The 24256-nt window shown below is 34.4% G+C and overlaps 5 protein-coding genes across 5 annotated transcripts; 2 read left to right on the top strand and 3 right to left on the bottom strand.

Moving 5' to 3' along the window:
• Positions 1-92: 92 nt before the first annotated feature.
• LOC148586727 (uncharacterized) lies at positions 93-761 on the top strand. Its single transcript, XM_088514296.1, has one exon. The coding sequence runs from the start codon at positions 93-95 to the stop codon at positions 759-761; it is 669 nt and encodes a 222-aa protein (XP_088370422.1).
• Positions 762-2749: 1988 nt separating this feature from the next.
• Positions 2750-5220, top strand: LOC132175433 (putative leucine-rich repeat receptor-like serine/threonine-protein kinase At3g14840). Its single transcript, XM_088514295.1, has 5 exons — positions 2750-3109; positions 3206-3377; positions 4764-4835; positions 4909-4991; positions 5183-5220. Exons 1-5 carry the CDS (start codon positions 3004-3006, stop codon positions 5218-5220), a joined length of 471 nt encoding a protein of 156 aa, XP_088370421.1. The 5' UTR covers positions 2750-3003.
• A 2105-nt stretch (positions 5221-7325) lies between these two features.
• On the bottom strand, positions 7326-10310 carry LOC132174446 (exopolygalacturonase-like). Its single transcript, XM_088514294.1, has 4 exons — positions 10218-10310; positions 9370-9678; positions 8159-8671; positions 7326-7550 (listed from the first exon to the last, which is right to left on the bottom strand). Exons 1-4 carry the CDS (start codon positions 10308-10310, stop codon positions 7326-7328), a joined length of 1140 nt encoding a protein of 379 aa, XP_088370420.1.
• A 3271-nt stretch (positions 10311-13581) lies between these two features.
• Positions 13582-15563, bottom strand: LOC132174448 (exopolygalacturonase-like). Its single transcript, XM_059586102.2, has 4 exons — positions 15423-15563; positions 14936-15244; positions 13946-14458; positions 13582-13806 (listed from the first exon to the last, which is right to left on the bottom strand). The coding sequence occupies exons 1-4, from the start codon at positions 15561-15563 to the stop codon at positions 13582-13584; spliced, it is 1188 nt and encodes a 395-aa protein (XP_059442085.2).
• A 3175-nt stretch (positions 15564-18738) lies between these two features.
• On the bottom strand, positions 18739-20774 carry LOC132174451 (exopolygalacturonase-like). The gene is made up of 4 exons (XM_059586104.2): positions 20634-20774; positions 19767-20072; positions 19096-19608; positions 18739-18963 (listed from the first exon to the last, which is right to left on the bottom strand). The coding sequence occupies exons 1-4, from the start codon at positions 20772-20774 to the stop codon at positions 18739-18741; spliced, it is 1185 nt and encodes a 394-aa protein (XP_059442087.2).
• Between the last annotated feature and the right edge of the window lie 3482 nt (positions 20775-24256).

Raw genomic sequence — 24256 nt, 5'->3', positions numbered from 1 at the left:
TGGGCCCTGTAAAATTCCAAAAGAGTTGTTTTGTTGGTCCTAGTTTTCTAGAGGTCGTGGAAGGGATATTTCAAAAGTGTACCCAAGATGAGATGACCTTATTTGCCGGGCTAGCCAGAAGGATTTGGCTGAGACGTAATGATAAATTACATGGTGGACTGTTCTCTCATCCGACCACCATTTTTAACCAAGCAAAACAGGCTGAAGATTTCAAGGCTGCTCAGGACGAGAGGCCCACGAATATGCATAACAACGTCATTGAGGGTCCAAACAAATGGGGAGCTCCAAGTATGGGATGGGTTAAAGCCAACTGGGATGCTGCTTTGAGCTGTAAGGAGGGGCGAATGGGAGGTGGGGTGGTGATATGGGACTGCTATGGACAAGTGGTAGTGGCGAGATGTTTCTCTCGTGGGGGGAACCCCTCACCGATAGCAACTCGATCAATGGCGGAGCTGGTGGCTATAGACTTATGCCGGAAAATGGGGCTCACTCATGTGCATCTGGAAGGGGATGCTAAAAGTCTTGTAGATGCTGTTAATTGCAAAGAGGATGACTGGACTCGACTAGGTCATGTTGTGGAAGATATCAAGATTGAACTCCAGATGTTCACCCACTGGAAAATGAGCTTTAGAGAAGGGAACCAGGCTGCACACTCTCTTTCTAAGTTTGCTGCCAAAAATGGAGTGGATATTGTATGGAGTGAATCTCCAGATTGTATTTCCGAGACTATTTTGTTAGAGCAAGTTGCTCTAGCACAGTGATTCAAATAAAGTTTCAACTTTTTCCTAAAAAAAAAATAAAAATAATAGAGTTTTTCCCCAAACTGGATTGGATGAACTTCTTCTAACGTAATTTATAAAAATAACATGTGTCCATTTTTTTAATAATATATGAGATGCACATGAGTTTTTAGCAAAATTTATTCCAACTTTTTTCCTGCTATTAAAAAAACATATGCATTTCACATGTTTAAAGGATTCATGTCATTTTTATAGATTGAGTTGGAGGAAATTTCTCCAACTTAGTTGGAGAAAAACTCTGTCAACTTTAAAAAGTTTGCAATGTCATCAATCTCTTAGTATTTTATATATAAATTTTCAAAATATTTTTATTTTTAATTTTTTGAAAATATAAATAGACTCCAAAATACACCTAGACTAGGTGTTTATAAAAAAATAATGCGAAATTAAAAATTAAACAATCGCAACCAATCATTCACCAAAATATGTAGAACAATAAATCAAATAGACAAATATTTTGGTGACGAAGCGGAGACATTTTAGAGAACTTTCTAAAAGTAAAACCTCTCCAGGGTAGCTATACCCAATAAATCAATCATTATAGAAAAATGAGGATTATAAGAAGTTTATACTTACAAAACCTTTGAAGTCGACACTCTCTTGCATAAGACAAGCGACCCATTAGCCGTCCACCGCACTAGCCCTTCCCAGAATGTTTGAAACCATTCTTCTACTCAATCTTCTTTATCGGAACTCCTATAGGCTTTTTACGTTGTTGATGATCTGTGATGAAGGCACAACATTTTACTCTAAGAGAGATAACCCTAATACTCAATATGTCAAACGTCCGAATTATACAATTTGTATTTCACAAATATTTTTAGAATTTCGAGTTAGCTTTCCAATGCCACTGCTTTCACTTCAATCTAATTCTTGCGCCAAAAGTTATGATCAAAATATTAAGGTATGTGCAGGATACAAAATTTAATCAAATTCAATTTTAACTCTAATTAAAGAATTTTGATTTGCCCATTTTCTTGATTTGATTAAACTTAACTACATCATATAGCATCCAAAATGGAGTATATCCATAATCCATATACAGATCTCTAGCTAGTCTCTTCTTTCATCGGGTGGCTACAATTAATTAATCACGTGGTTTAAAACAAGTGGGCATTCGCGATCAGAGACTCACTGCTACTGAAGAATCTTTGTGCTCATCACGTTCAATTCACATCTTTTCAGGGGGACAGTCAAATACATATTCATGCATGTTCATCCCATCCCATCAGCCATGTTTCTCAGTAATGCACACAATGCCCTCGAACCTTCTTCGTTCCTATCATCTTTTGATTGAATGTGATGTTCCTATGTATGACCAGATTTCCAAGACTTGTTTTTCAACAACTCGTGTAGACATTGAGGGACCCGCACGAGGCAAGTGGCATATATGTGTGTTTTATTTTTATTATTATTTTTACAGTTGTCTCCATTATTAAATAAACAAATATTGGATTATTTTTTTATTGATTGTTTTATTTCTCTTATTTTTATTGTTAAGGTTTTATCGTATCAACTTTTATTACTTTTAAAAACACTACCAAGTACCAACTCAATGTTATCTTACTTCAATACTTATATATATATATATATATATATATATATATATATATATTTTACAAAAAAAAAATAGAGCACATGCACACGCTAGATGCTGTCTTTTTCACCTTTTCACATGTGTCCAATTTTTTGGGCTTGTTAGGCGATCAACTTGTCAAAGTCTAATTTTTTTCTTTTTAACATTTTAATTTTTTACATCATATCTATATTTTTTTATTATTATTTAAATAAAAAACTTAATACAAAACAAAAAATTTCACTTTTTTATAAAAAAAAAAAAAAAATTAATCTACTTTATATTATATCAATTACTTCTCAACCAAAAATTTTAAAATTACATATCTACCAAGTCTATTCCGAAACAACACCGACATATATGTTCCGTGCATTATTGGAGAGTAATAAATTTCGTGGCCTATTAAGTTTACAAGTTGTCCACAAAATAAGTAAACACTTGCTTAAACTTTACACAATAATAGTTGATTTGTACGTCTTTGAAGTCTTCTCTCTTTATCACTCAAACCAAAAGCAGAAGTTATATCATTCCCTTGCTTCCTCGCAGCTTTCCTCATGCATTAGAGATCAATCAATGTGATTTTGGCACCATTTTGCGAGGGTAGGTGAAGGTGTTTTCGTTAGCAAAATGAAGAAGAAGATGTTTCTTCTTGTTCCATTTCTCCTTGCTTCAACTCTCTTCTTTTGCTTCGCAACCTTTGTTTTCGGAGCCGCTGTGTTGCCGGATGATGAAGGTATGCTTTCATCACACCTGAATAAAAATCAAGTATTTTCATCAGGAAAACGTGCAAGTTTGATTGGTTGGATTGGATCATATATAACTTTTGCAGTGGAAGCTTTACGTGGCATAGCGAAGAGTTTGGGGAAGACGGACTGGAATTTCAGCGTCGATCCGTGCAGTGGAGATTCTGGATGGTTCTACCGAGCAGAAGGATCAAAAGAGAATAATCTTACCTGTGACTGCTCCTCCTCCAATGGAACCGTGTGCCACGTTGTCAGCATGTACGTCATCTCTCTCTCCCTGCACATACGCATCCACCGACATAAGCTTCAATGAGATTGTTTTTTATATATATTACAACTTTAATTTTCGTATATCTTATCTACATCTTTAATGAAAATGTATTAGTACATAATAGCTCAGAAAAAGAAAATAAAACTTGTCTTAGTAATAATGGGAAATATTTAGTAGATTTACCTACAATTGGATAATGTAACATTAAAAATCAGTCTTTAGATTATTATTATTATTACCTTATTTTAATTATATAAAAAGTTTCATTTCAGGAAAAATACACTTTATCCAAAAGTATTACTCATTTGTCACTTGTACTTTCAAAAATTAGAAAGGGATATTAGGACTTCAAAAAGTACTTAATAGTGACGCTTAGTATATATATATATATTTTTAGACAGAAGTTAGTTCACGAGCATGTGACATGTTTGAACATAAACTGTTCAAAATGACTATTTTCTTTTATGAATTTTTATTTTTATTTTTATTTTTTTTTGCTTGAAAGTGAAGTAACGGCTGCCATGCCTTTATACATATAAAAAATTTGAGGCTAAGATGCAATGCCAAACATGAAAGCTATACCTCGAATTATATATATATTTTTTAAAGTAAAATAAAAACGAAGTCGTGGTCTGCGGCATGCCCACTGCCACTGGGCCACTGCTTTTGAATAGTACGACCAAAATTCATTGTATCTTTGACTTTCGGTGTCCAAAAATATCTTTTAAATGAGGAATGAGGACCGACCACGTACGTCTTGTCCGTCAAAACCCATCTCGTCCGCGTTAATCCACAAAAAATTTATTGAGTTATTTCCACGTCATTATCAACATTTTTTTTTTCCTTTTTGTTTCATTAATCTTTAATGTTTGACCAATCTTTGGATACATACGGTTTTTCTATCTCACGCCACGCTAAGTAATTATCTAAATCAATCCTTAAACCTGATCTTAAAATATTGAAAAGACTTTACTTATCAAGACTTTATCTTGATAAATAGTTTCATATTATATTAATGTACCCTTTAAAACATACACATGAAAAATTAGTTAAGCTGTTCAAGATTTAAACTAGGAAAAACTTCACTTATTTCTTTGAAGTTTGAGCACGTACCAAACGATTTTTAATATTTCCGGTCTCTAAACTTTAAAAATTTACAATTTAGAATTATAATCTTTGACTCCTTTTCATTTACGATTTACGGATACTATTTAAACCCTTAATACGTAAAATATTTTTTATAGCTCCAAAAAATTATAAAAATACAACTATACCCTTAAATATATAAAAAAAAATTAAAAAAGGGTTGACATATATATTGAGAATGTTAAGCTTCGGTAGCTAAAAAACCCCACTCTTTACTGGATGTACAGAATTTTGAAAGGACAAAATCTCGCGGGCACCCTCCCGCCAAATTTTGCCGGGTTGCCCTACCTCCAACAAATGTAAGTACTCAGAACAGAGATGCCACATGTTGTAGTTTCTTTCCTCAACTGATTCATTTCTCTCTTGTATTAGTGGCCTCACCCGCAACTACCTTAACGGTTCAATCCCTCCGGGATGGGGTTCTTCCCCGCAGCTGGTCAACATGTACTCTCTCTGTCTCTCTCTCTCTCTAAAAAATAAATAGAAGAAAAAAACTAAAAACAACAAAACTCCACCAGAAGCAGCAACGGAGGAGCACAACATTGTAAACATCCCTGGGAAAACACGACTTGGAGCGTGAGATCCACGTGTCAACGCGTGAGAAACACGCTCTGGTACGCGAGACTCTGTTGGTTGATCGGTGCAGACACAAAGGAAAGTGAAGAAGCTGGCTGGGACAAGTAGATTTGAGCATGAAGAACTCAATCTAGATCTCAATCTAAAAACTAGAACTAAAATGGAGACTTAAAGAGACTACAGAGAAGACACCAAGCATTGCCACAAGGGGGAGGAAGAGGGAGAGTGACAGGGAAGGGGGAAGGAGGGAATAACGGCGAAGCCGTTCTTCCATCCTCTGTGTTTTTTTTCTCTTGATGGCTCAAGCCTAGTAAGATACAAATCTTTCGTCAATGTTCTTTAATTTTTTTTTATTTTTGAAAGGAATCAGTTCAGTCTCATTCATTGATTAATGAGCAAAAAGCTCAAATAACACAGAGCAAAAGCTCTGTAGCAACCATAGCCGAAGTTACGAGGTTACAAGCGTCAAAGATGACTTATTACATTCCAGACTCAAACAAAATCCGCTAACCTATGACTAATTTTCAAATTAAACAGCAGATCTGCGCCAAATAAACTCAAACCAATGCATAGGTAGCTCTTGTTCATCGGCACTGAGGGCAGAGAACCCCAAGCCAAAGCTCATCCTCCTTAACCCGAAAGCCAGGATAACGTTCACATCCATAACCCAAAGGTCTGGACCAAAGCAACAAACCCGAAGGGCATCAGGCGGGCAAATCGAGAGAGAGGACCAAGCATTATTACAAGCAAAAACAAAAACGATTACAGGGAAACAAAACAAGACAGAAAGAACAAAAAAAGGAAAGCCAAACAAAATTACAGGGAAATAAACAACATAAAAAGCACACCAAAAGGATGACAGCAGCCGGAAAGAAGAGCCGATCGCGTGCTCACCATATACTGAAAACGGAAGGGGCGTTGGAAACTTATTGTGGTGGGGGCGCAAGAAAAGGCCCAGCAGAGGACGGTGGGCAGCAAAGCACGCAAAGGAGATTAGCGGCGCACTCAAATAGAGAGGGAAGTTTGAGTGAAACCCCAAGAGTATCACCCACAAAGTGTACCTAAACAAGCAGAAAAAAAAAAACAAAAAAAAAACAAAAAAAACAAAAAAACAAAAAAAAAAACAAAAAAAAAAAACAAAAAAAACAAAAAGAAACAAAAACAACTAGGGACCAAACGAGGGGGAAGAGGAGGAGAGGATCGGAAAGGAAAAAAATCGCCCAAAGAGCTAGGGGCATCAAGTAAATAGGCTAGCTCGCTAAGCGAAAGAGGGCGATAGAAGGGGAGGGAGAAGGCAGAAGAGGGAGAGGGGAGGAGGGCCGGAGGGGGAGAGAACAAAGGTTCTCCCCCTCCGACGGCTGCTAGAGATGAAACCCTAGGAGAGAGGGGAGGGGGCTAGAGAGTTTACTAGAAGGTATTGAAAGAACTTTATCAATGCTCTTTAATAAAGGCCCCAACCATGACAATATATATATATTTTGTTGAAAGATAGAAAGAATTCAATACGCATAATATTGAGACTTTAAAAAGTTTGCAATATCATCCCCAGTTAGTATTTTATGTATAAATTTTCCAAATATCCTTTTTTTTAAAAAAAAATAATAATAATAATAAAAGTAATTTTGTAATTTTATAAAATTTACATGGCTATAAAAGGTCATTTCACCCATTTTTCGGCTTAATTTAACCCCAAACTCTAATTAGATGGGTGATATTGCAAACTTTTTAATGTTTGATACACTAAATTGAGAGTTTTTTAACTTTAAGGATGTAATTGCAAAAGCAATAAAAGTTCAGGGAGTTAAGTGCAGTTTCTCCTATAAACAATAATGATATTTGCGTTATATAAGAAATAAATAAGTTAATTCAATAAACTTGAGTTCGCCCGAAAAATAAATTAATATAATTTGAATATATTATTAATTAGATGAGTGATAATTAAGATGGAGCCAAATTGGAACACTCAATACTCAATTGGATTGTCCCAAGAGGTAGCTCAATCGCTATGAGATCACGCCTCATGAAGCGGAGGTCACTAGTTCAAATCTCAATTTCCCTTCCCCTTGTACGAACATGTCAAAAAAAAAAAAAAATTACTCGATCGGATTATAATCCATTAATATTAATATGATTACTCTTCTTTATTCTTTTGATATAAGTGCTTTGGTATACAACATCTTTCATGTTACACAAACTGGTTGGAAAGTGCAGGACTATATACAAGGGGGAGGGCTTTGGTGACCAAGCGAGAGGCCATTGACATGAGAGCACAACGCGGTGGCAGGACCGTCAAGGCCACAATAAGCCAAATTGATGTCCTCCATCACTGCGTTTTTGCATGGCTTGCTTCCGCTGCATCGGAGAGTAACTGCAACTTTGGCATTAGAACTTCCCCAAATATTTCTGTATGTGACATTGCTGATTTGCAGAAGAGAGGCCTATCCACAATAATTGATATCACAAATTCAATTAGTTAAGTTCATCTTTTTAATCATAAACTAGCATTGTGCGCTCAAAAAAACAAAAACAAAAAACAAAAAAGAGAGAAGGGAAAATATATTTTAGGCCTTAAAACTATCATCAAACTTTAAAAAGTGATATTAGCCACCAAACTTTGAAAGGCGATATTAGGAGTCCTTGAACTACCACCGAGTGTTAAATTAGTTGCTTTTGCTTTTTATATTTTTCCTCATCAAAATAACCTTGAAGTTATTAGAAAATAAAAAATAACCATTTGAAATAGTACAAGGGAGATAATATGAAAAAGGCCACCTGTTTTTGGTATTTTTTCTTTTTCCTCTTTAATTCTTTAATAAATTTAATTTGTTTTAAATGGTAATTTTTAATAACTTTAAGGGTATTTAGAAAGAAAAATGCAAAAATGTCTGATTATTTTTTTTGACAAGGGGGACCGATTTCACTTTTTAATGTTTAGATAGTTAAAATATATTTTCTCGGAAAAAAAAAATATCAAAGAATTCCTTTGCATTATGAGATTTCAGAGAGTTTAATTTTAAAACAAAATGAAGATAAAATAAGAAATTACCTGTTGACTGTAAGGGGGGTAGGGGCAATATTCTTGATCAAGAATGATGGGATTGCCGACCTGATCCATGAAAATGTCTTGAAATATAAAATTAGAAGCCGTGCCAAGGGATGGAGCAGCCCATGTTTTGATTCTCACTCCATCAGAAGTGCCACGAAAGGTGCAGTTTTTGACAACAACTCCGTTGACATCATCTCCATTGTTTTTGCCAAGGCTCCCGATGCTTATTCCATGTCCGGGTCCACAAACAACCTTAGAAATATGGACGTCTTTAGTTCCGGACAGCATGGCAATACAGTCATCGCCGGTACCAATTGTGGAACGAGAGATTCCGATACGGTGAGAGCTTCCAATCTTGATCCCATCGGTGTTGGGGCTGTCAGCCGGAGCCGATATTCTAATATGACTCATATTCACGTTCTCACAGCCGAAAAGCACAATATGGTTGTTCTTACTGTTCATGGACCTCACGTGATGAATCCGTGCGTTGGTCACAAAATCAAATCTCAATGTCTGCATGGGAGGATTTGTAAAGCATGATAAACTTCTACGAAATTCGAAATCCGACTTTTTTTCTAAGGCTTTCTATTCAACGCATGCATAATTATTCTAGACATAATTTAAGGTTGCTATTTATATGAAGGAAAAAGGTGAAAAACAAACAAAACAAAACAAACAATCACAAAGTAGAAATGGCATGACGGGATGAAGTAATAATAAAAATCATACATAGCACATACATGCAGTACTTCTATGTATGTATGTGCTCACTTAATGACGCAGTAAGAAAATTCATTATTGAGTAATAATAAATAAAAATACATGTAGCATTCAACGATAATATCATCTAATTTTTGGTCTCATATTCATAAAAGAGGTTTCCCGGTCAAGAATGGAACCATGTATAGACAAGGGGGTCGACACGACCCTCCTTGGTTTTTGAAATATGTTTAAGTTTTCATCCATACTTTGATCCCTCTTGATAATAAATCTTAATTCCGTCTCTGGCTGGGGTCTTTGGGTTAATAGAAAAACTGAAAGAAATGTTTATATAAAGAAAGAAATGCTTAGGGAAAAAAAGTCACTATAATTAAAATGTTTCTAGAAAATAAAATAGGATCCACAGTTTAGTTTCCGTACTGCTAGGTGTTAATTACCTGATGAATAAAAAGAAAGAACCAAAATATATATATCAAAAAACAAAAACTTACAGTAGGTAGCCTAGGACAATTAGAATTCTTGCTGCAGTCATTGAGGCCCCAAGCTACTTGGCCTTGGGCGTCCAAGGTGCCGCCACCACCGACTGTCAAAAGGTCTACATATCGGAAATTGATCCAACTATCGGTTGAGAACTTGGATGGATCAGCAGGAGCCTTGAGAAACCCTCCAATCACGATACCCACCGAGCCCTTGCATGGACCCTCAAATCTCACTGAAATCACCTTGTATGATCCTGGCGGAATCAAAACCCTAGCCCTTCCCTTCCATTCACATGCTTCCTTCCACGCCTTTAGAAATGCCTAGGAAGAAAGAAAAAAAAAAAAAAAACAAACAATTTTAAATAAATATTTCAAAAAACATCTTTGGTATCATTAACCCAAAAATTAACATATATAATAATATTCACAATTTATTAGTTTACTTTTTGGCTGAACCATTAAAGCGTGCATGAAACCCACCTCATCTCATCCAAGAGATCTCTCTAAACCCTTTTTTTTTTTTCTTTCTAAAAGTATTTAAAGAGAAATGATATTTAGTAGATAGTCATACAATTAGGATGACGTGATAGTAAAAATTAGTTCAAAATTTTTTTTTTACAAGTTCTTGTTGATCTAAAGGCGAATTTTACTGTTAAGTCATTATCATAGTTAATTGTATGATAATCGTATAGTAGTTCACTAAATAAAAATACTCATATTTAAGTAGTATAAAGAAATAATAAAAAAAAGTTATTGTAACGAAGTGTACATGAATAGTAAAACCAAAAAAAAAAAAAAAAAAAAGATTCTATGAATTTAAGAGAAACAAAAAGGCATGCAATGTCATATGAATTAATTACCTGACTGTTATCGGTTGCTCCATCTGCAACTGCACTGTAGTTCATCACGTTGAAAATCTTGACTTGGCCTCGAACTTCAGTAACCAATACCATCAAAGATGTTCACAAGCAAGCCCAACCAAAACCAAGTTTCGAACCCATTTCTCTTCTTTCTTTGAAAATGTTTTTCTTTTTTCTTTTTTTTCTTTTTTTTTTTTCTTTTTATTTCTTAGGATGAGGATGACTCAGGGTTAGGAAAAGTAAGGCCCTTTGCTTGAGTGAATTTTTAATACAGGGTTTCCCCTATTTATACAAGCAGTGTAGTGAATTAATACATTTCAGTTCTAACTCCATAACAAAAGAAAACAACAATATAATTAATCTAACCAACTTAATGTTCATGCACCTCATTATATTAAACTAATCTAACCAACTTAGTGTCCCAGCTCATCATAATCTGGTTGGCTGTCCCTTGTCTCAAGAATCCAAGATGAACGTTTTCCTATTCCGTCCTTCCCAAAGCCTCAGTAGCACATCTGAGACACACTTAATTACCGATCGAGAAACAGAAAGGGAAGATTGGCTTTTATATTGGTTACATTTGAAACTTAAGAAAAAATAATATTGTTAAATATCCTTTCGATTATGTTTTTATCGTGTCCCTTCAAAATTGATATAACATTTAAAATCATCATTGGATCAAAATCTATTAGTAATTTATCACAAATCCAATAATAAATTTAAAAGCTACATCTGTTTTGGAAACATGGGAATGACATTTAACATTATTCTTAAAATTTAACCCTACAAAAGATTTGATACTCTTGATGAATTTAATTAGTTTTGCACATATTTGATTTTATTGATGTTTCTTGACATGGAAATATGAAAGATTTCTTTCTTTATATAGAGATATAGTATTTTGAGAAACCAAATATGAAAATTTTACAAAGGGTTTATAGAGGAGAAAAAAGTTAAAGAAGATTTTTTTTTAAAAAAAATAATAATAATTTAATTTTTTTTTAAGAGAGAAGTTTTTTTTTTTTGAAGAAAAAAAAAAATCAATCCAGTCTCATTCATTAGAGAAGGGTCCATTTAGGATTGCGGTTTCAATAAGTGCGATTTTAAAAATAGCATTTTTAAAAATAGCGTTTTTGAATTCTCTACTTTTTAAAATTATAAAGGCATTTCGTAAAACATATTAAAAAATACTTTTTTTATTAAATATTTGTCATGCGAATTCATGATTTTGGTTTAAATTTGTACTTTTTCAAATAAGCACCCCCTAACTTGCTTATTGAAATCGCAGATTTTTTTCCTATTTTAAATTAAATGCTTTTTAAATTGCAACACCAAACGTTTTACGTTTTATGATATCTTTTAAAAATGCAGATTATTTTTGCAAAATCGCAATCCCAAACGCACCCGAAGGATTACGAGCATAAAGTTCTTACATCACAAAGCAAAAAGCTCTGAAGCAATCATAGCCAAAGCTACGAGGTTATAAACGTCATAGATACGTACATACAAAACAATCTACCATTTAAGATCTATCTATGACAACAACATCTACTAACTCATGACTAGTTTTCAATTGTAATAACAGATCTCCTCTAGACAGACTAAATCTAATGCATAGGTAGCTCTTATTCCTCGACCATAGGAGCAGATAACCCCATGTCGAAACTCATCATCTTCGACTTGAAAGCCAGGACACAGTTCTCATCCACAACCCAAGAGTAAGGACCAAAAACAAATACCACACAGATCAACAAGACATCGAATAGAGCCTTATTAAAAGTAAACAAACAACAGGAAATAGAAAAAAATACAAGAAAAAAAGAAAAAGGGAAACAAAACTGCAAGAAATAGAAAAATTACAGGTAAATAAAAGCATAAACACAGAAACCCCCAAAGCAAAAGCCTTGTCGGAAGGAAGGCTGCCAGAGGAAATTGGCCGGAATGCGAGGACAGTGCAGCGGCAAGTGGTGATGGACCTAGGCGTAGCCGGAGAATCAGGTGGTGGGGCTCACGTCGACATGGTTCTGATAGAGGACAGTAGATCAGGCTTTGACCAGTTCGATCCAAGAGTCTAGTCAAATCCGGAAAAAGACAAAGAAGAAATGGAGTAGATGGCTAGGCGACAACACAACGAGGGCTGAGCTTCGAGATGAAAGGAGGGGCTAAGCAAAAATGGAGGAGAGGGGTTGAAACAGAAAACAGCAAAAAAGAGGGGAAAGAGGTGGAAGACAAGGGGAAAAAAACACCGCACAAGAAGTTAGGGAGCATTAGGTAAATTGCGTAGCTCTTAAGGGGTGGAGGGCAAGGGGAGGAGGGGAGGCAGTAAAGGCCATCCCTCCTCCACAACCTATGCGGCGGTCACTCTTCGCAGGCGCTAAGGTTTTTCCTAGAGAGTAGAATCAATATTACATGAAACAAAAAGTTTTGAGGGCAATGTTGTTGTTCCGGGGTCGGTTCAGGATCTAAGTGTCTCAAATAATGAAATGAAAAGGCAATGTGGGAGCATTTTGAACAAAGTAAAGAACATAATATGCATGAGAGCCAGATAGAGATTGTTTCTTCCACATCGATACAAAGTATGTCAATGGATGGACCACATAATGCTTCTTCTACATCTGTCGTTGATCCATATCCTGTCAATTTAGATTCTGGTTTCTTTTAGAAAAGAGCTTAATTAAGTTGAAGAAGCTCAGTATCTCAGTTTGGTCGCCAGTATAAATCTTAACGTTACAATGGTTTGTTGTATGACTTTTTATTTTTATTTTACAATTTTTCTTATATTACCCTTGTGAAAGAAAAGACATGATTACATATGTAACATCTACATATCCACATTTGAAAAAAAAAAAAAAAAAAAAAAATCTACATATCAATGCCTAGAAATCAGGTAAACCTAGTCTATATGGATCAAACTCATTAATGTGCTATTATTATTATTATTATTATTATTATTATGGGATAATATTTTAGTTTCACAAAAATCCAAGCCACATCAGCATCATTATTTGCATGTGGTTTTTAGTCTCTTACGGTATTTTCATTCAAATCCTATTTTAGTCAATATCTTTAATTAAAACTCTAATTATGATTTGAAAGATAGAAGAATTCATTTTCCTTTCCTTTATATAAGAAATAAATAAGTTAATTGAACAACTCTTGAATAAACTTGAGCCCATCCGAAAAATAAATGAACTGAATTTGAATAAATTATCAATCAGATGAGTAATAATTATGCTCGAACCAAACTTGAACATTCAAAACTCGGTTCGATTATAATCCATTTAATATTACCATTAATACTCTTCGTTATTCTTTTGATGAGTGCTTTCTTATACAACATCTTTCATGGTTGGAAAGCGCAGGACTATATGCAAGCGGGAGGGCTTTGATGGCCAATTGCGCGGCCATTGACATGAGAGCACAACGCGGTGACAGGACCTTCGGGGCCACGGTAGTCCAAATTGATGTCCTCCAATACTACGTTTTGGCATGGCTTGCTTGCGCTACATCGGAGAGTAACTGCGACTTTGGCATTTGAATTTCCCCATATATTTCTGTACGTGACATTGCTGATTTGCAGAAGAGAAGCCTATATATCCACAATAATGGATATCACCAAATTTAATTAAGTTCATCTAGTTCATGCAGCTAAAGTATATTTTTCCTTTGTATCATGAAATTTCAGAGAGATTAATTTTATAACAAAATGAAGATAAATAAGAAATTACCTGTTGACTGCAAGGGGGGTAGGGGCAATATTCTTGATCAAGAATGATGGGATTGCCGACTTGATCCATGAAAATGTCTTGAAATATAAAATTAGAAGCCGTGCCAAGGAATGGAGCAGCCCATGTTTTGATTCTCACTCCATCAGAAGTGCCGCGAAAGGTGGAGTTTTTGACGACCACTCCGTCGACATCATCTCCATTATTTTTGCCGAGGCTGCCGATGCTTATTCCATGCCCCGGTCCACAAACAACATTCGAAATATCGACGTCTTTAGTTCCGGACAGCATGGCAATACAGTCATCGCCGGTACCGATTGTGGAACGTGAGATTCTAATGCCGTGAGAGCTTCCAATCTTTATCCCATCGGTGTTGGGGCTGTTGGCCGGAGCTGATATATTGATACGACTCATATTCAAGTTCTCACAGCCAAAAATCACAATGTGGTTGTTCTTGCTGTTAATGGAAGTCACTTGATCAATCCGTGCGTTGGTCACAAAATCAAATCTCAATGTCTGCATTGGAGGATTTGTAAAACATGATAGTTAAACTTCTACGAAACTCGAAATTTTCTACTTTTTTCTGAGGCTTTCTATTCAAAGCATGCATAATTATTCTATACATAATTAAGGTTGTTATTTATACAATGGACCCAAAAAAAAACAAAACAAAGGAGAAATGGCATGACGGAAGATGAAAATAATGGGACACCCTTTTTATAGCGATCAATCCAATTTGAGGAGTGTTACGCAAACTTTTTAAGTGTATATTACTTTTATGCATGTATGTGCTGATCATTTAATGACGTAGTTATAAAAATGGTTATTGAATAAAATAACATATAAAAATTCGTGTAGCAATCGATGATAGTATAATCCGTTTTGGATCTCATATTCAACGAAAGGGTTGAATATATATGTATACTTTGAATGAGTAAAGTGTATTGAAAAAAAATAAATAAATAAATAAATTGAAAAGAAGCAAAAACTTACAGTAGGTAGCCTAGGACAACTAGAATTCTTGTTGCAGTCATTGATGCCCCAAGCTACCTGGCCCTGGCCATCCAAAGTGCCGCCACCACTGACAGTCAACTGGTCAACATATCGGAAATTAATCCAACTATCGGTTGAGAACTTGAATGGATCAGCAGGAGCTTTAAGAAGCCCTCTGATCACAACGCCCACTAGGCCCTTGCATCGACCCTCGAATCTCACTGAGTTCACCATGTATGATCCGGGAGGGATCAAAACTCTAGCCATTCCCTTCCATTCACATGCTTCCTTCCACGCGTTAAGAAATGCCTAAGTAGAAAGAAGAAAAAAAAAAAAAAAAAAAAAACAATTTTAAATAAATATTCCAAAAAACATATTTGCTATCATTAACCCCAAAAATTAACGTATAGAATGATATTCACAAAATAATCTGATTCTATGAAATTAAAAGAAACGAAAGGCAGGCAATGTCATATATATGAATTACCTGACTGTTATCGGTTGCTCCATCTGCAACTGCACCGTAGTTCATCACGTTGAAAAACTTGAATTGGCCTCGAACTCCGGTAACCAATACCATCAAAGATGTTAACAAGCAAGCCCAACCAAATGCTGGTTTCGAACCCATTTCTTTCTTTTCTTTTCTTTTTTTTCCTTCCTATTCTCTTTAGTAATGTTTTTTTTTTCCCCTCAGTATAAACAAATTAAGCAGACTAGGATGACTCGGGGTCAGCAAAAGTAAGCCTCTTTGCTTGATTGAATTTTAATACACAGGGTTTACTTATTTATACAAGCAGTGCACTGAATTAATACATTTCAGTTCTAACATCGTAACAAAAGAAAATAGCAGTATATTTAATCTAACCAACTTAATGTTCATGCACCTCGTTATATAAAACTAATCTAACCAACTAATTAGTGTTCCAACTCATCATAATGGGAAGATCGGCTTTTTTATCGAGAAACATAATGGGAAGATCGGCTTTTTTATCGAGAAACATAATGGGAAGATCGGCTTTTTATATTGGTTATATTTGAAATTTTAGAAAGTGCAATGTAAAATGTCATTTTCTTTGTCTTCTTTTTTTTTTTTTTTTGAGAAATATGAAGGTTCATTTTCTCTTTTGTCCTTTCAGAATTGCTATTGAACAAAATATAATAATAATCTATTTCAAATCTAATGATGAATTTAAAACAAATCAGTTTTGGAGGGACACAGGAGAGATACAGGAAGAATCTAATACACTAGTATGATCAATGAATTTAATTATTTTTGTACAGATTTGATTTTATTGATATTTCTTGAAATGGAAACATGAAAGATTTCTTTCTTTCAATAGCAATAGAGATAATAGTATTTTGAGAAACCAAATATGGAAAATTTACAAGGTGTCAATAGAGGAGAAAAAAGTCATCCCTTTGATAAGAATTTCCATATCAAATTTGATTTCATAGGATTTTCAGCCCGAAAGGCTGATTTGTCAAAAAGGAGACAGTGATATGGTAATATATTATGTGATTTATTTTACTCGCATATATGGTTATTAAAAAACTTTCAAAAAGAATATGGTAATATCTTTAAAAAATTACCTCATTACACCATGGGAGAATCGTCAATGTGAATGCATAAAGTAAAAAATTATTTATGAAACTTAATTTTGTTTAACTATTTAATAATCCAAAACCAATAACTTATGTCAGAGTTATATCCATTCATTAAAATAATGTTGTGGCTATGAAATTAGATCTCTGTTATTCATCACATCATCGTCAAGACTTTCTTTTCTTTTTTCTTCTTTTCATTGACACAAAAATAACCCCTACAAAAACAAAAACAAAAACCATTCACGTAATTTTCTAAAAGAATGACGCTAATGTTCTCATTGTCTTTTTTTTTTTTTTTTTGGTCGTCTTTTGAATTCAGTCGTGATAGTGTTGGTCCATAAAAGCAAATTCCCATCGTTAAAACTGAACCGACATAATTTTACATCTTTTAAAATATTGTAAATGACGAAATTTTGTTTAACACGTTTAGCAAAAGACGCTCTTTATTATGTAGTTTATTTTGAAATGACGTCAAACGTAAAATAGTTTGTGTGTGGATATACTTACTCTACTGTTTTGAGTTGTCTTTCCATCATCGTGCTTAAGGGTGGCAATTCGTGTTTACGTGTAAGATTCGGGTCTCATCAAGGTATGGATATAAAACTATAAAGGTCAACCCTAACCCGACATATTTAATTAAATTGGTCAAATTTCTTAACCCTAACCCTCTAATTTTGTATTTGATTTATATCGAGTTTGCAGATCATGTAAAAAATTGTCAACAATTATGTCGAGTTCAGGTTGGGTCATGACATGAGTTAAGACTGTATATATATGTCAATCCTAACCCAACTCATTTAATTAAATGAGTAGACTCCTCAATTCTAACCCTTCAATTTCGTCTTGAGTTCGTGTCGAAATTCGTGAGTCGTGTCAAAAGTTACAAGCCCTAATCGTGTTCCAAGGTGCAAAACATCATACCATTACTAATGTATCAATTAAATTCTACTGCGGATGGCATTGACTAGGGCCGGCTTGCAAAATTATTTACCGTGTCGAGTTCAAGTTGACCCATCAACCTGTTTAGGGCAAACTCGAATACAACACGATAAATAAACAAATCATACAACACGACATGTCCAACCCATTTAAACAGGTCATGTCAGGCTAACATGACACGACCCGTCTAACTTGAGAAAAAGCAACAAAGTCAACGTTGCAGGCTTGGTTTCAAATCCAAGTGTCTCAAATAATGAAATGAAAGAGGCAATGTGGGAATATCGTCAACAAAGTAAAAAACAAAATATGAATAAGAGCCAGAAAGAGTGTTTCATCTACATTGATACAGAGTACGTCAACCAAATGGCCCATGGAATGCTTCTTCTACATCTACAGTTGATCTATATCCAGTCAATTTAGATTCCGATTACTTGGAAAAAAGAGCTTAGAGAAGTTGAAGGAACGGGATATCTCAGTTTGGGCGCGCAGTATAATTAAATCATAATGTTGCAAGGGTTTGTTGTATATTTTTCATTTTTATTTTACAAGTTTCGTCAGATTACTGTTGTGAAAGAAAATATATGCATGATTATATATGTTACACCCAAGCCTAAAAATTAGGTAAACTTAGTCTATATGGATCAAAGTTATTATTATTATTGTTTTTTTTGTTATTATTATTGGATATATAATATTTTACCTTCATAAAAATCCTGGCCACATAGGCATCGTTATTTGCATGTGATTTTTAGTCTTTTATAGTGTTTTAATTCAAATCTTATTAGTCCCAAAGGAGTAACTTAATCGGTTGGGGATCACGCCTTAGCCTCATAAACCAGAGGTCACTAGTTTGAACCCCCTCATCCTTTCCCTCCCTTATGTGGACATGTAAAAAGAAAAAGAAAAAAAAAAATCCAAACGTACCTATTAGTCAATATCTTTAATTAAGGCCCCAATTATGATTTGAACGATGGAAAGAATTCCCTTTGCGTTATATAAAAAATAAATAAGGTAATTGAACAACTCTTGAATAAACTTGAGCCCGTCCAAAAAATAAATGAACTGAATTTGAATATATTATTAATTAGATGACTGATAATTTGCTCGAATCAAACTTGAATATTCAATACTTGGTTCGATTATAATCCATTTAATAGTAATATGATTACTCTTCTTTATTCTTTTGATCGATATATATGAGTGCTTTCGTATACAACATCTTTCATGTCACACAAACTGGCCGGCTGGAAAGCGCATGACTATATGCAAGGGGGAGGGCTTTGATGGCCAACTGAGAGGCCATTAACATGAGAGCACAACGCGGTGACAGAACCGTCTGGGCCACGGTAATCCAAATTGATGTCCTCCAGCACTACGTTTTTGCATGGCTTGCTTCCACTACATCGAAGAGTAACTGCGACTTTGGCATCTGAACTTCCCCATATATTTTTATATGTCACATTGCTGATTTGCAGAAGAGAGGGCTATCCACAATAATGGAAATCACAAATTTAATTAGTTAAGTTCTATTAGAAAAAAAAATTTAAAGAAATTCTTTGTAATATGAAATTTCAGAGAATAATTTTGAAACAAAATGAAGATAAATAAGAAATTACCTGTTGACTGCAAGGGGGGTAGGGGCAATATTCTTGATCAAGAATGATGGGATTGCCGACCCGATCCATGAAAATGTCTTGAAATACAAAATTGGAAGCCGTACCGAGGGATGGAGCAGCCCATGTTTTGATTCTCACTCCATCAGAAGTGCCGCGAAAGGTGCAGTTTTTGACGACAACTCCGTCGACATCATCTCCATTATTTTTGCCGAGGCTCCCGACGCTTATTCCATGCCCGGGTCCACAAACAACATTCGAAATATGAACGTCTTTAGTTCCGGACAGCATGGCAATACAGTCATCGCCGGTACCAATTGTGGAACGTGAGATTCTAATGCCGTGAGAGCTTCCAATCTTTATCCCATCGGTGTTGGGGCTGTTGGCCGGAGCTGATATATTGATACGACTCATATTCAAGTTCTCACAGCCAAAAATCACAATGTGATTGTTCTTGCTGTTAATGGAACTCACGTGATCAATCCGTGCGTTGGTCACAAAATCAAATCTCAATGTCTGCATTGGAGGATTTGTAAAACATGATATATAGTTAAACTTCTACGAAACTCGAAATTTTCTACTTTTTTCTAAAGCTTTCTATTCAAAGATAAGGTTTCTATTTATATGAAGAAAAAAGGTGGAAATTTTTTTTTTGAAAATAAGCAAAAACTTACCGTAGCTAGCCTAGGGCAATTAGAATTCTTGCTGCAGTCGTTAAGGCCCCAAGCTACCTGTCCTTGGCCGTCCAAGGTGCCACCACTAACCGTCAACTGGTCAACATATCGGAAATTAATCCAACTATCGGTTGAGAACTTGGATGGATCAGCAGGAGCCTTGAGAAGCCCTCCGATCACGACGCTCACCAAGCCTTTGCATGGACCCTCAAATCTCACCGAGTTCACCATGTATGACCCGGGAGGGATCAAAACCCTACCACTTCCCTTCCATTCACATGCTTCCTTCCATGCCTTAAGAAATGCCTAAGAAGAAAGAAAAAATAAATAAATATTTCAAAAACATGATATTTGCTATCATTAACCCAAAAATTAACGTATAGAATAATATTCACAATTAAAGTGTGCATGAGACCCATCTCATCCCAGCCAGCAGACTCTCTAAACCAATTTCCTTAAAAACTTACCTACAGCAGATTTTCTTTTCCTTTCTTAATTAAACCACAAAAAGCTAAAGTTTTATTTTTCCTCTCTCTCTCTTTCTCTGATTTAAAAGAACTTTTAAAGTAAAATGTTATTGATAGTAGACTGCTATGTAACTGATATACTATTAAGATGACGTGACAATAAAAATTAGACCATAATTTTTCTTTTTTAACAAATCCTTGTTAATATTTACTATCATGTTATCGTAGTTATATATAATAGTCGTATAGCGGTCTACTAAATATCGATACTCATATTTAAATGATAGAGAAATGACAAGAAAACTATTGTAGAGTGTATTCTAAGAAAAAAAAAAAGGAAGTATTTTTTATTCTCAAAATTTAAGAGAGATTACATGGCATGCATTGTCATATGAATTACCTGACTGTTATCGGTTGCTCCATCAGCAACAGCACTGTAGTTCATCACATTGAAAAACTTGACTTGGGCTCGAACTTCGGTAACTAATACCATCAAAGATGTTAACAAGCAAGCCCAACCAAAACCAAGTTTCGAACCCATTTCTCTTCTTTCTTTGAATCTTTTTTTTTTTTTTTCTCTCTCTCTCTCTCTCTCTCTAGGATGAGGATGACTCAGGGTTAGGAAAAGTAAGGCCCTTTGCTTGAGTGAATTTTTAATACAGGGTTTCACCTATTTATACAAGCTGTGTAGTGAATTAATACATATTTCAGTTCTAACTTCATAACAAAAGAAAACATAAATATAATTAATCTAACCAACTTGATGTTCATGCACCTCATTATATAAAACTAATCTAACCAACTTAATGTTCCAGCTCATTATAATCTGGTTATCTATACCTTGTTGCAAGATTAGTGCTCTCCTATTCCGACCTTCCCAAAGCCTTGGTACTCGGTAGCACAGTTGAGACAGCCACTTACCAAGAAATAAAAGCCAGCTTTATATTGGTTAGATTTAAAATTTCAGAAAGAGAAATGTTCCTCTTGCGTCATTTCAAAACTAACATGGTTTTTAAAATTATTATTTGATCAAAATCCAATAGTAATTTACGATACATCCAACGACAAATGTAAAAGTCACATCAATTTTAAAGGGATACAAGCCATACATGGGAATCACATTTAACATTACTCATAAAATTTAACCCTAGCCTATAAAATATCTGATACACTCCAAAGATGAATTTAATTAGTTTTACTCGCATATATGGTTATTAGAAAACTTTGAACAAGAATATGGTAATATCGTTTATAGTTAAAGGACATAAAATACTTTATGTGTGGATACACTTAGTGGATACACTTACTGTTGGAAATGGTGTCCAAAACTCCAATTGATTGGATAATATTTTGATTAAAACAATAGACATATACACTTATTCTTGCATAGCATAAATGTGTGATTGTGTATTGTCAGATTATATGCATGTGAGATCCCTAAGATGCATTGTATTTGCATGATGGTGTGTGTAACGGTAGACTCAAGTGCGGTTGTTCGACAAACGGTTTTGATCAGGTTTAGACTTGAAGGCCCATTGTAGAACTTTGAAGGTTATTTGTAATATCTAGCAATTTGAGATGTATTAATTTGTATATTTTAGGTGGGTGTAGATATCCTTTGTAGTATCATGTATAAATTGATAACTCAGCTTATATTGATATTTTAGTAATACTCTGATTGTAATGATAAATGCTTACAAATAGAAAATAAATTCATGGACTTCCCTTGCTTAATTACTCTAATTGGGGAAATAAATCACTGTGGACTTACCAGTTTAATAGATAAGTCTAGGAGGCATGATAAGTGTCAAATATTGCATATTTAAGGCCCTTAATTTGTATCTGTTAATCCTTTAGTTGTATTATAATATATTGTTTTGTGTTAGTTCTATGATTTTAGTGTTTTGCAAGTTGCTAAGGAAAAATTGCGGATTTAATGTGAGAAATGCAAATGTTGGAGAAAGCCACCAAGGAATAAAGGATCGAGCGCCCAACCTTACGCTCGAGCATAGTTTATCAGCGCTTGCACCACAGGAAGGAACCCCACGAGCACAAGTGCACTCGAGCGTACTTAAAAAGTGCTCGATGCACACATTAGATAGATTTCCAGAAAATTTGCCCCCATTCACTCAATCATTGATCAACGCCTACCACGCGTTCTTGGGACTCTCTAAAGACTTTGGGCAGCTTTTTGGATCCTTCTAGAAGCCCATGACAAGCCCAACCTCACTTGGGGGATGAGGGGACAACGATGATGTGGAAAAAACCCTAGAAAAGAAGAAGAAAGAGAGAGGCGCAGCAGGGAACGGAAAAGAGAGTGGAGAAAAGAAAGCTTAGGGTTTTCATGCTTTTATGGCTCTTATTTGGTGTTTCATTTTGTAAGCTTCTCAAAAACTCCATGGATTCAATGATGCTTGTAGTCATTTTCACTTCCATGAGAGGCTAAACCCCCAACTAAGGTTGAGGATAAAGCCTCACCAATGAATAGCAACCATATTTTCATGTAATTTTATACTTTCCGAATATATGAGTTTTTTTTATGTGTCAAATGTTCTACTTCAATTTAATTAGTAGGATAATTTCATTTAATTGATTGCCTGGATTTTCATTTTTCAAAATATTGGATATCCATTGTGATTCGTTTTACGGATACATTGGATGATTTGGTTTAAATTAGGTATCCGTTGTGATTCGTTTTGCAAATGTCTACAATGGATGATTTAGTTTGAATTAGATATCCATTGTGATTTATGCCATAGACAGACACATTGGATGATTTAATTTACTCTTTTAAGCAAAGTAGAACATGTATAAGATTTTTATTGCTCATAACAATCTTGATGAGAATTAAGAGTGTTCGGTATAGAATTTCGAATATATTGATGACCATGAGGATATGTTGCTATGATTTGGTGAGTATGGATTCCAAAACCTTAGTATTTTGTCATTTGATAAATTTCATTTTGTCTAGTATATGCTCTTTATTTTCTATTCAAAAATCACTCATCAATCTAAACTAGGTTAATATTTAGTTGGTCTAGATACATTTGGTTTTCATAAATCCAATTTCCTATGGGTTAGACCTCGTACTGGCAACATTATATTGCAAAACGATTTGTGCACTTGCGAGTACATTAAATAAAAAATAATAATTGGAATGTAGTCACAATTATTTAATTGAATTAATTGTGATTAAATAGAGTCATGTGACATGGTCTAGGAAGACATGGTCACAGGCCTATTAAGCTAATGATATTTTTCCTTTAGGTTATTCTTTGAGCTGATATAAATGGACTCACAAATTATATTGTTCCTCAGTTATCACTACAAAAAAATATGAGTTTTTTGACGTGGCAAATAGTAACTTATGTTTGCCACGTCAAAAACTTTTGACGTGTCTAAGTAAGCACGTCAAAAAAATTTTTGTTGACGTGTCTTTTTTTACACGTCAAAAGTTTTTTGACGTGTGAAATTCACACGTCAAAAGTTTTTGACGTGTGGAATCGACACGTCAAAAACTTTTGACGTGTCAACTTGACACGTCAAAAACTTTTGACGTGTCAATTCCACACGTCAAAAAACTTTTTTTAATAAAAAAAAAATTAACAATAATTTTGATATAAACAAATATGCATTAACAAACAATTAATGTTAATTGGCATAAAAAATTAATATTTATTGTCATTAGTATAAATTATAGTTTATTATCATTAGTATATATGTATGCATGCGTAAATTGATCAGTCTATTAATATTAATATGATAGCTACACATATTATTTTTCTAAAAATATATAAAACATACTCGATGCATTTATTTTATAATACCCGCAAACCTCACATGAACTCGATCGGCCAACGCAACATATGTTGTCGGTCAGTTGATACGTCTAATTATCTATACGTCTAGAATACTAATTTATTTTTTCTCTAATTATTTGTAATTGGATAGAGTAAATATATGATAGAGTTAATATAATTTTAATATAATTAAATTGTGAATATCATTTATAATGATTTAAAT

Source organism: Corylus avellana, chromosome 3, assembly GCF_965113065.1.
Source record: "Corylus avellana chromosome 3, dhCorAvel1.hap1.2, whole genome shotgun sequence".
Classification (NCBI taxonomy): Eukaryota; Viridiplantae; Streptophyta; class Magnoliopsida; order Fagales; family Betulaceae; genus Corylus; species Corylus avellana.
This window is presented reverse-complemented; position numbering and strand designations above follow the sequence as displayed.

Excerpts from the sequence above, each read along its gene's own strand:
- LOC132174451 (XM_059586104.2), bottom strand. The coding sequence starts at position 20,774 with ATGGGTTCGAAACTTGGTTTTGGTTGGGCTTGCTTGTTAACATCTTTG. Across the intron at positions 20,073-20,633 it reads GAGCAACCGATAACAGTCAG|GCATTTCTTAAGGCATGGAA; the intron begins GTAATTCATATG and ends CTTTCTTCTTAG. Across the intron at positions 18,964-19,095 it reads ACCCCCCTTGCAGTCAACAG|CCCTCTCTTCTGCAAATCAG; the intron begins GTAATTTCTTAT and ends TATTGTGGATAG.
- LOC148586727 (XM_088514296.1), top strand. The coding sequence starts at position 93 with ATGACCTTATTTGCCGGGCTAGCCAGAAGGATTTGGCTGAGACGTAAT.
- LOC132174446 (XM_088514294.1), bottom strand. The coding sequence starts at position 10,310 with ATGGTATTGGTTACTGAAGTTCGAGGCCAAGTCAAGATTTTCAACGTG. Across the intron at positions 9,679-10,217 it reads GAGCAACCGATAACAGTCAG|GCATTTCTAAAGGCGTGGAA; the intron begins GTAATTAATTCA and ends CTTTCTTCCTAG. Across the intron at positions 7,551-8,158 it reads ACCCCCCTTACAGTCAACAG|GCCTCTCTTCTGCAAATCAG; the intron begins GTAATTTCTTAT and ends TATTGTGGATAG.
- LOC132175433 (XM_088514295.1), top strand. The coding sequence starts at position 3,004 with ATGAAGAAGAAGATGTTTCTTCTTGTTCCATTTCTCCTTGCTTCAACT. Across the intron at positions 3,110-3,205 it reads TGTGTTGCCGGATGATGAAG|TGGAAGCTTTACGTGGCATA; the intron begins GTATGCTTTCAT and ends TAACTTTTGCAG. Across the intron at positions 4,836-4,908 it reads TTGCCCTACCTCCAACAAAT|TGGCCTCACCCGCAACTACC; the intron begins GTAAGTACTCAG and ends CTCTTGTATTAG.
- LOC132174448 (XM_059586102.2), bottom strand. The coding sequence starts at position 15,563 with ATGGGTTCGAAACCAGCATTTGGTTGGGCTTGCTTGTTAACATCTTTG. Across the intron at positions 15,245-15,422 it reads GAGCAACCGATAACAGTCAG|GCATTTCTTAACGCGTGGAA; the intron begins GTAATTCATATA and ends CTTTCTACTTAG. Across the intron at positions 13,807-13,945 it reads ACCCCCCTTGCAGTCAACAG|GCTTCTCTTCTGCAAATCAG; the intron begins GTAATTTCTTAT and ends GTGGATATATAG.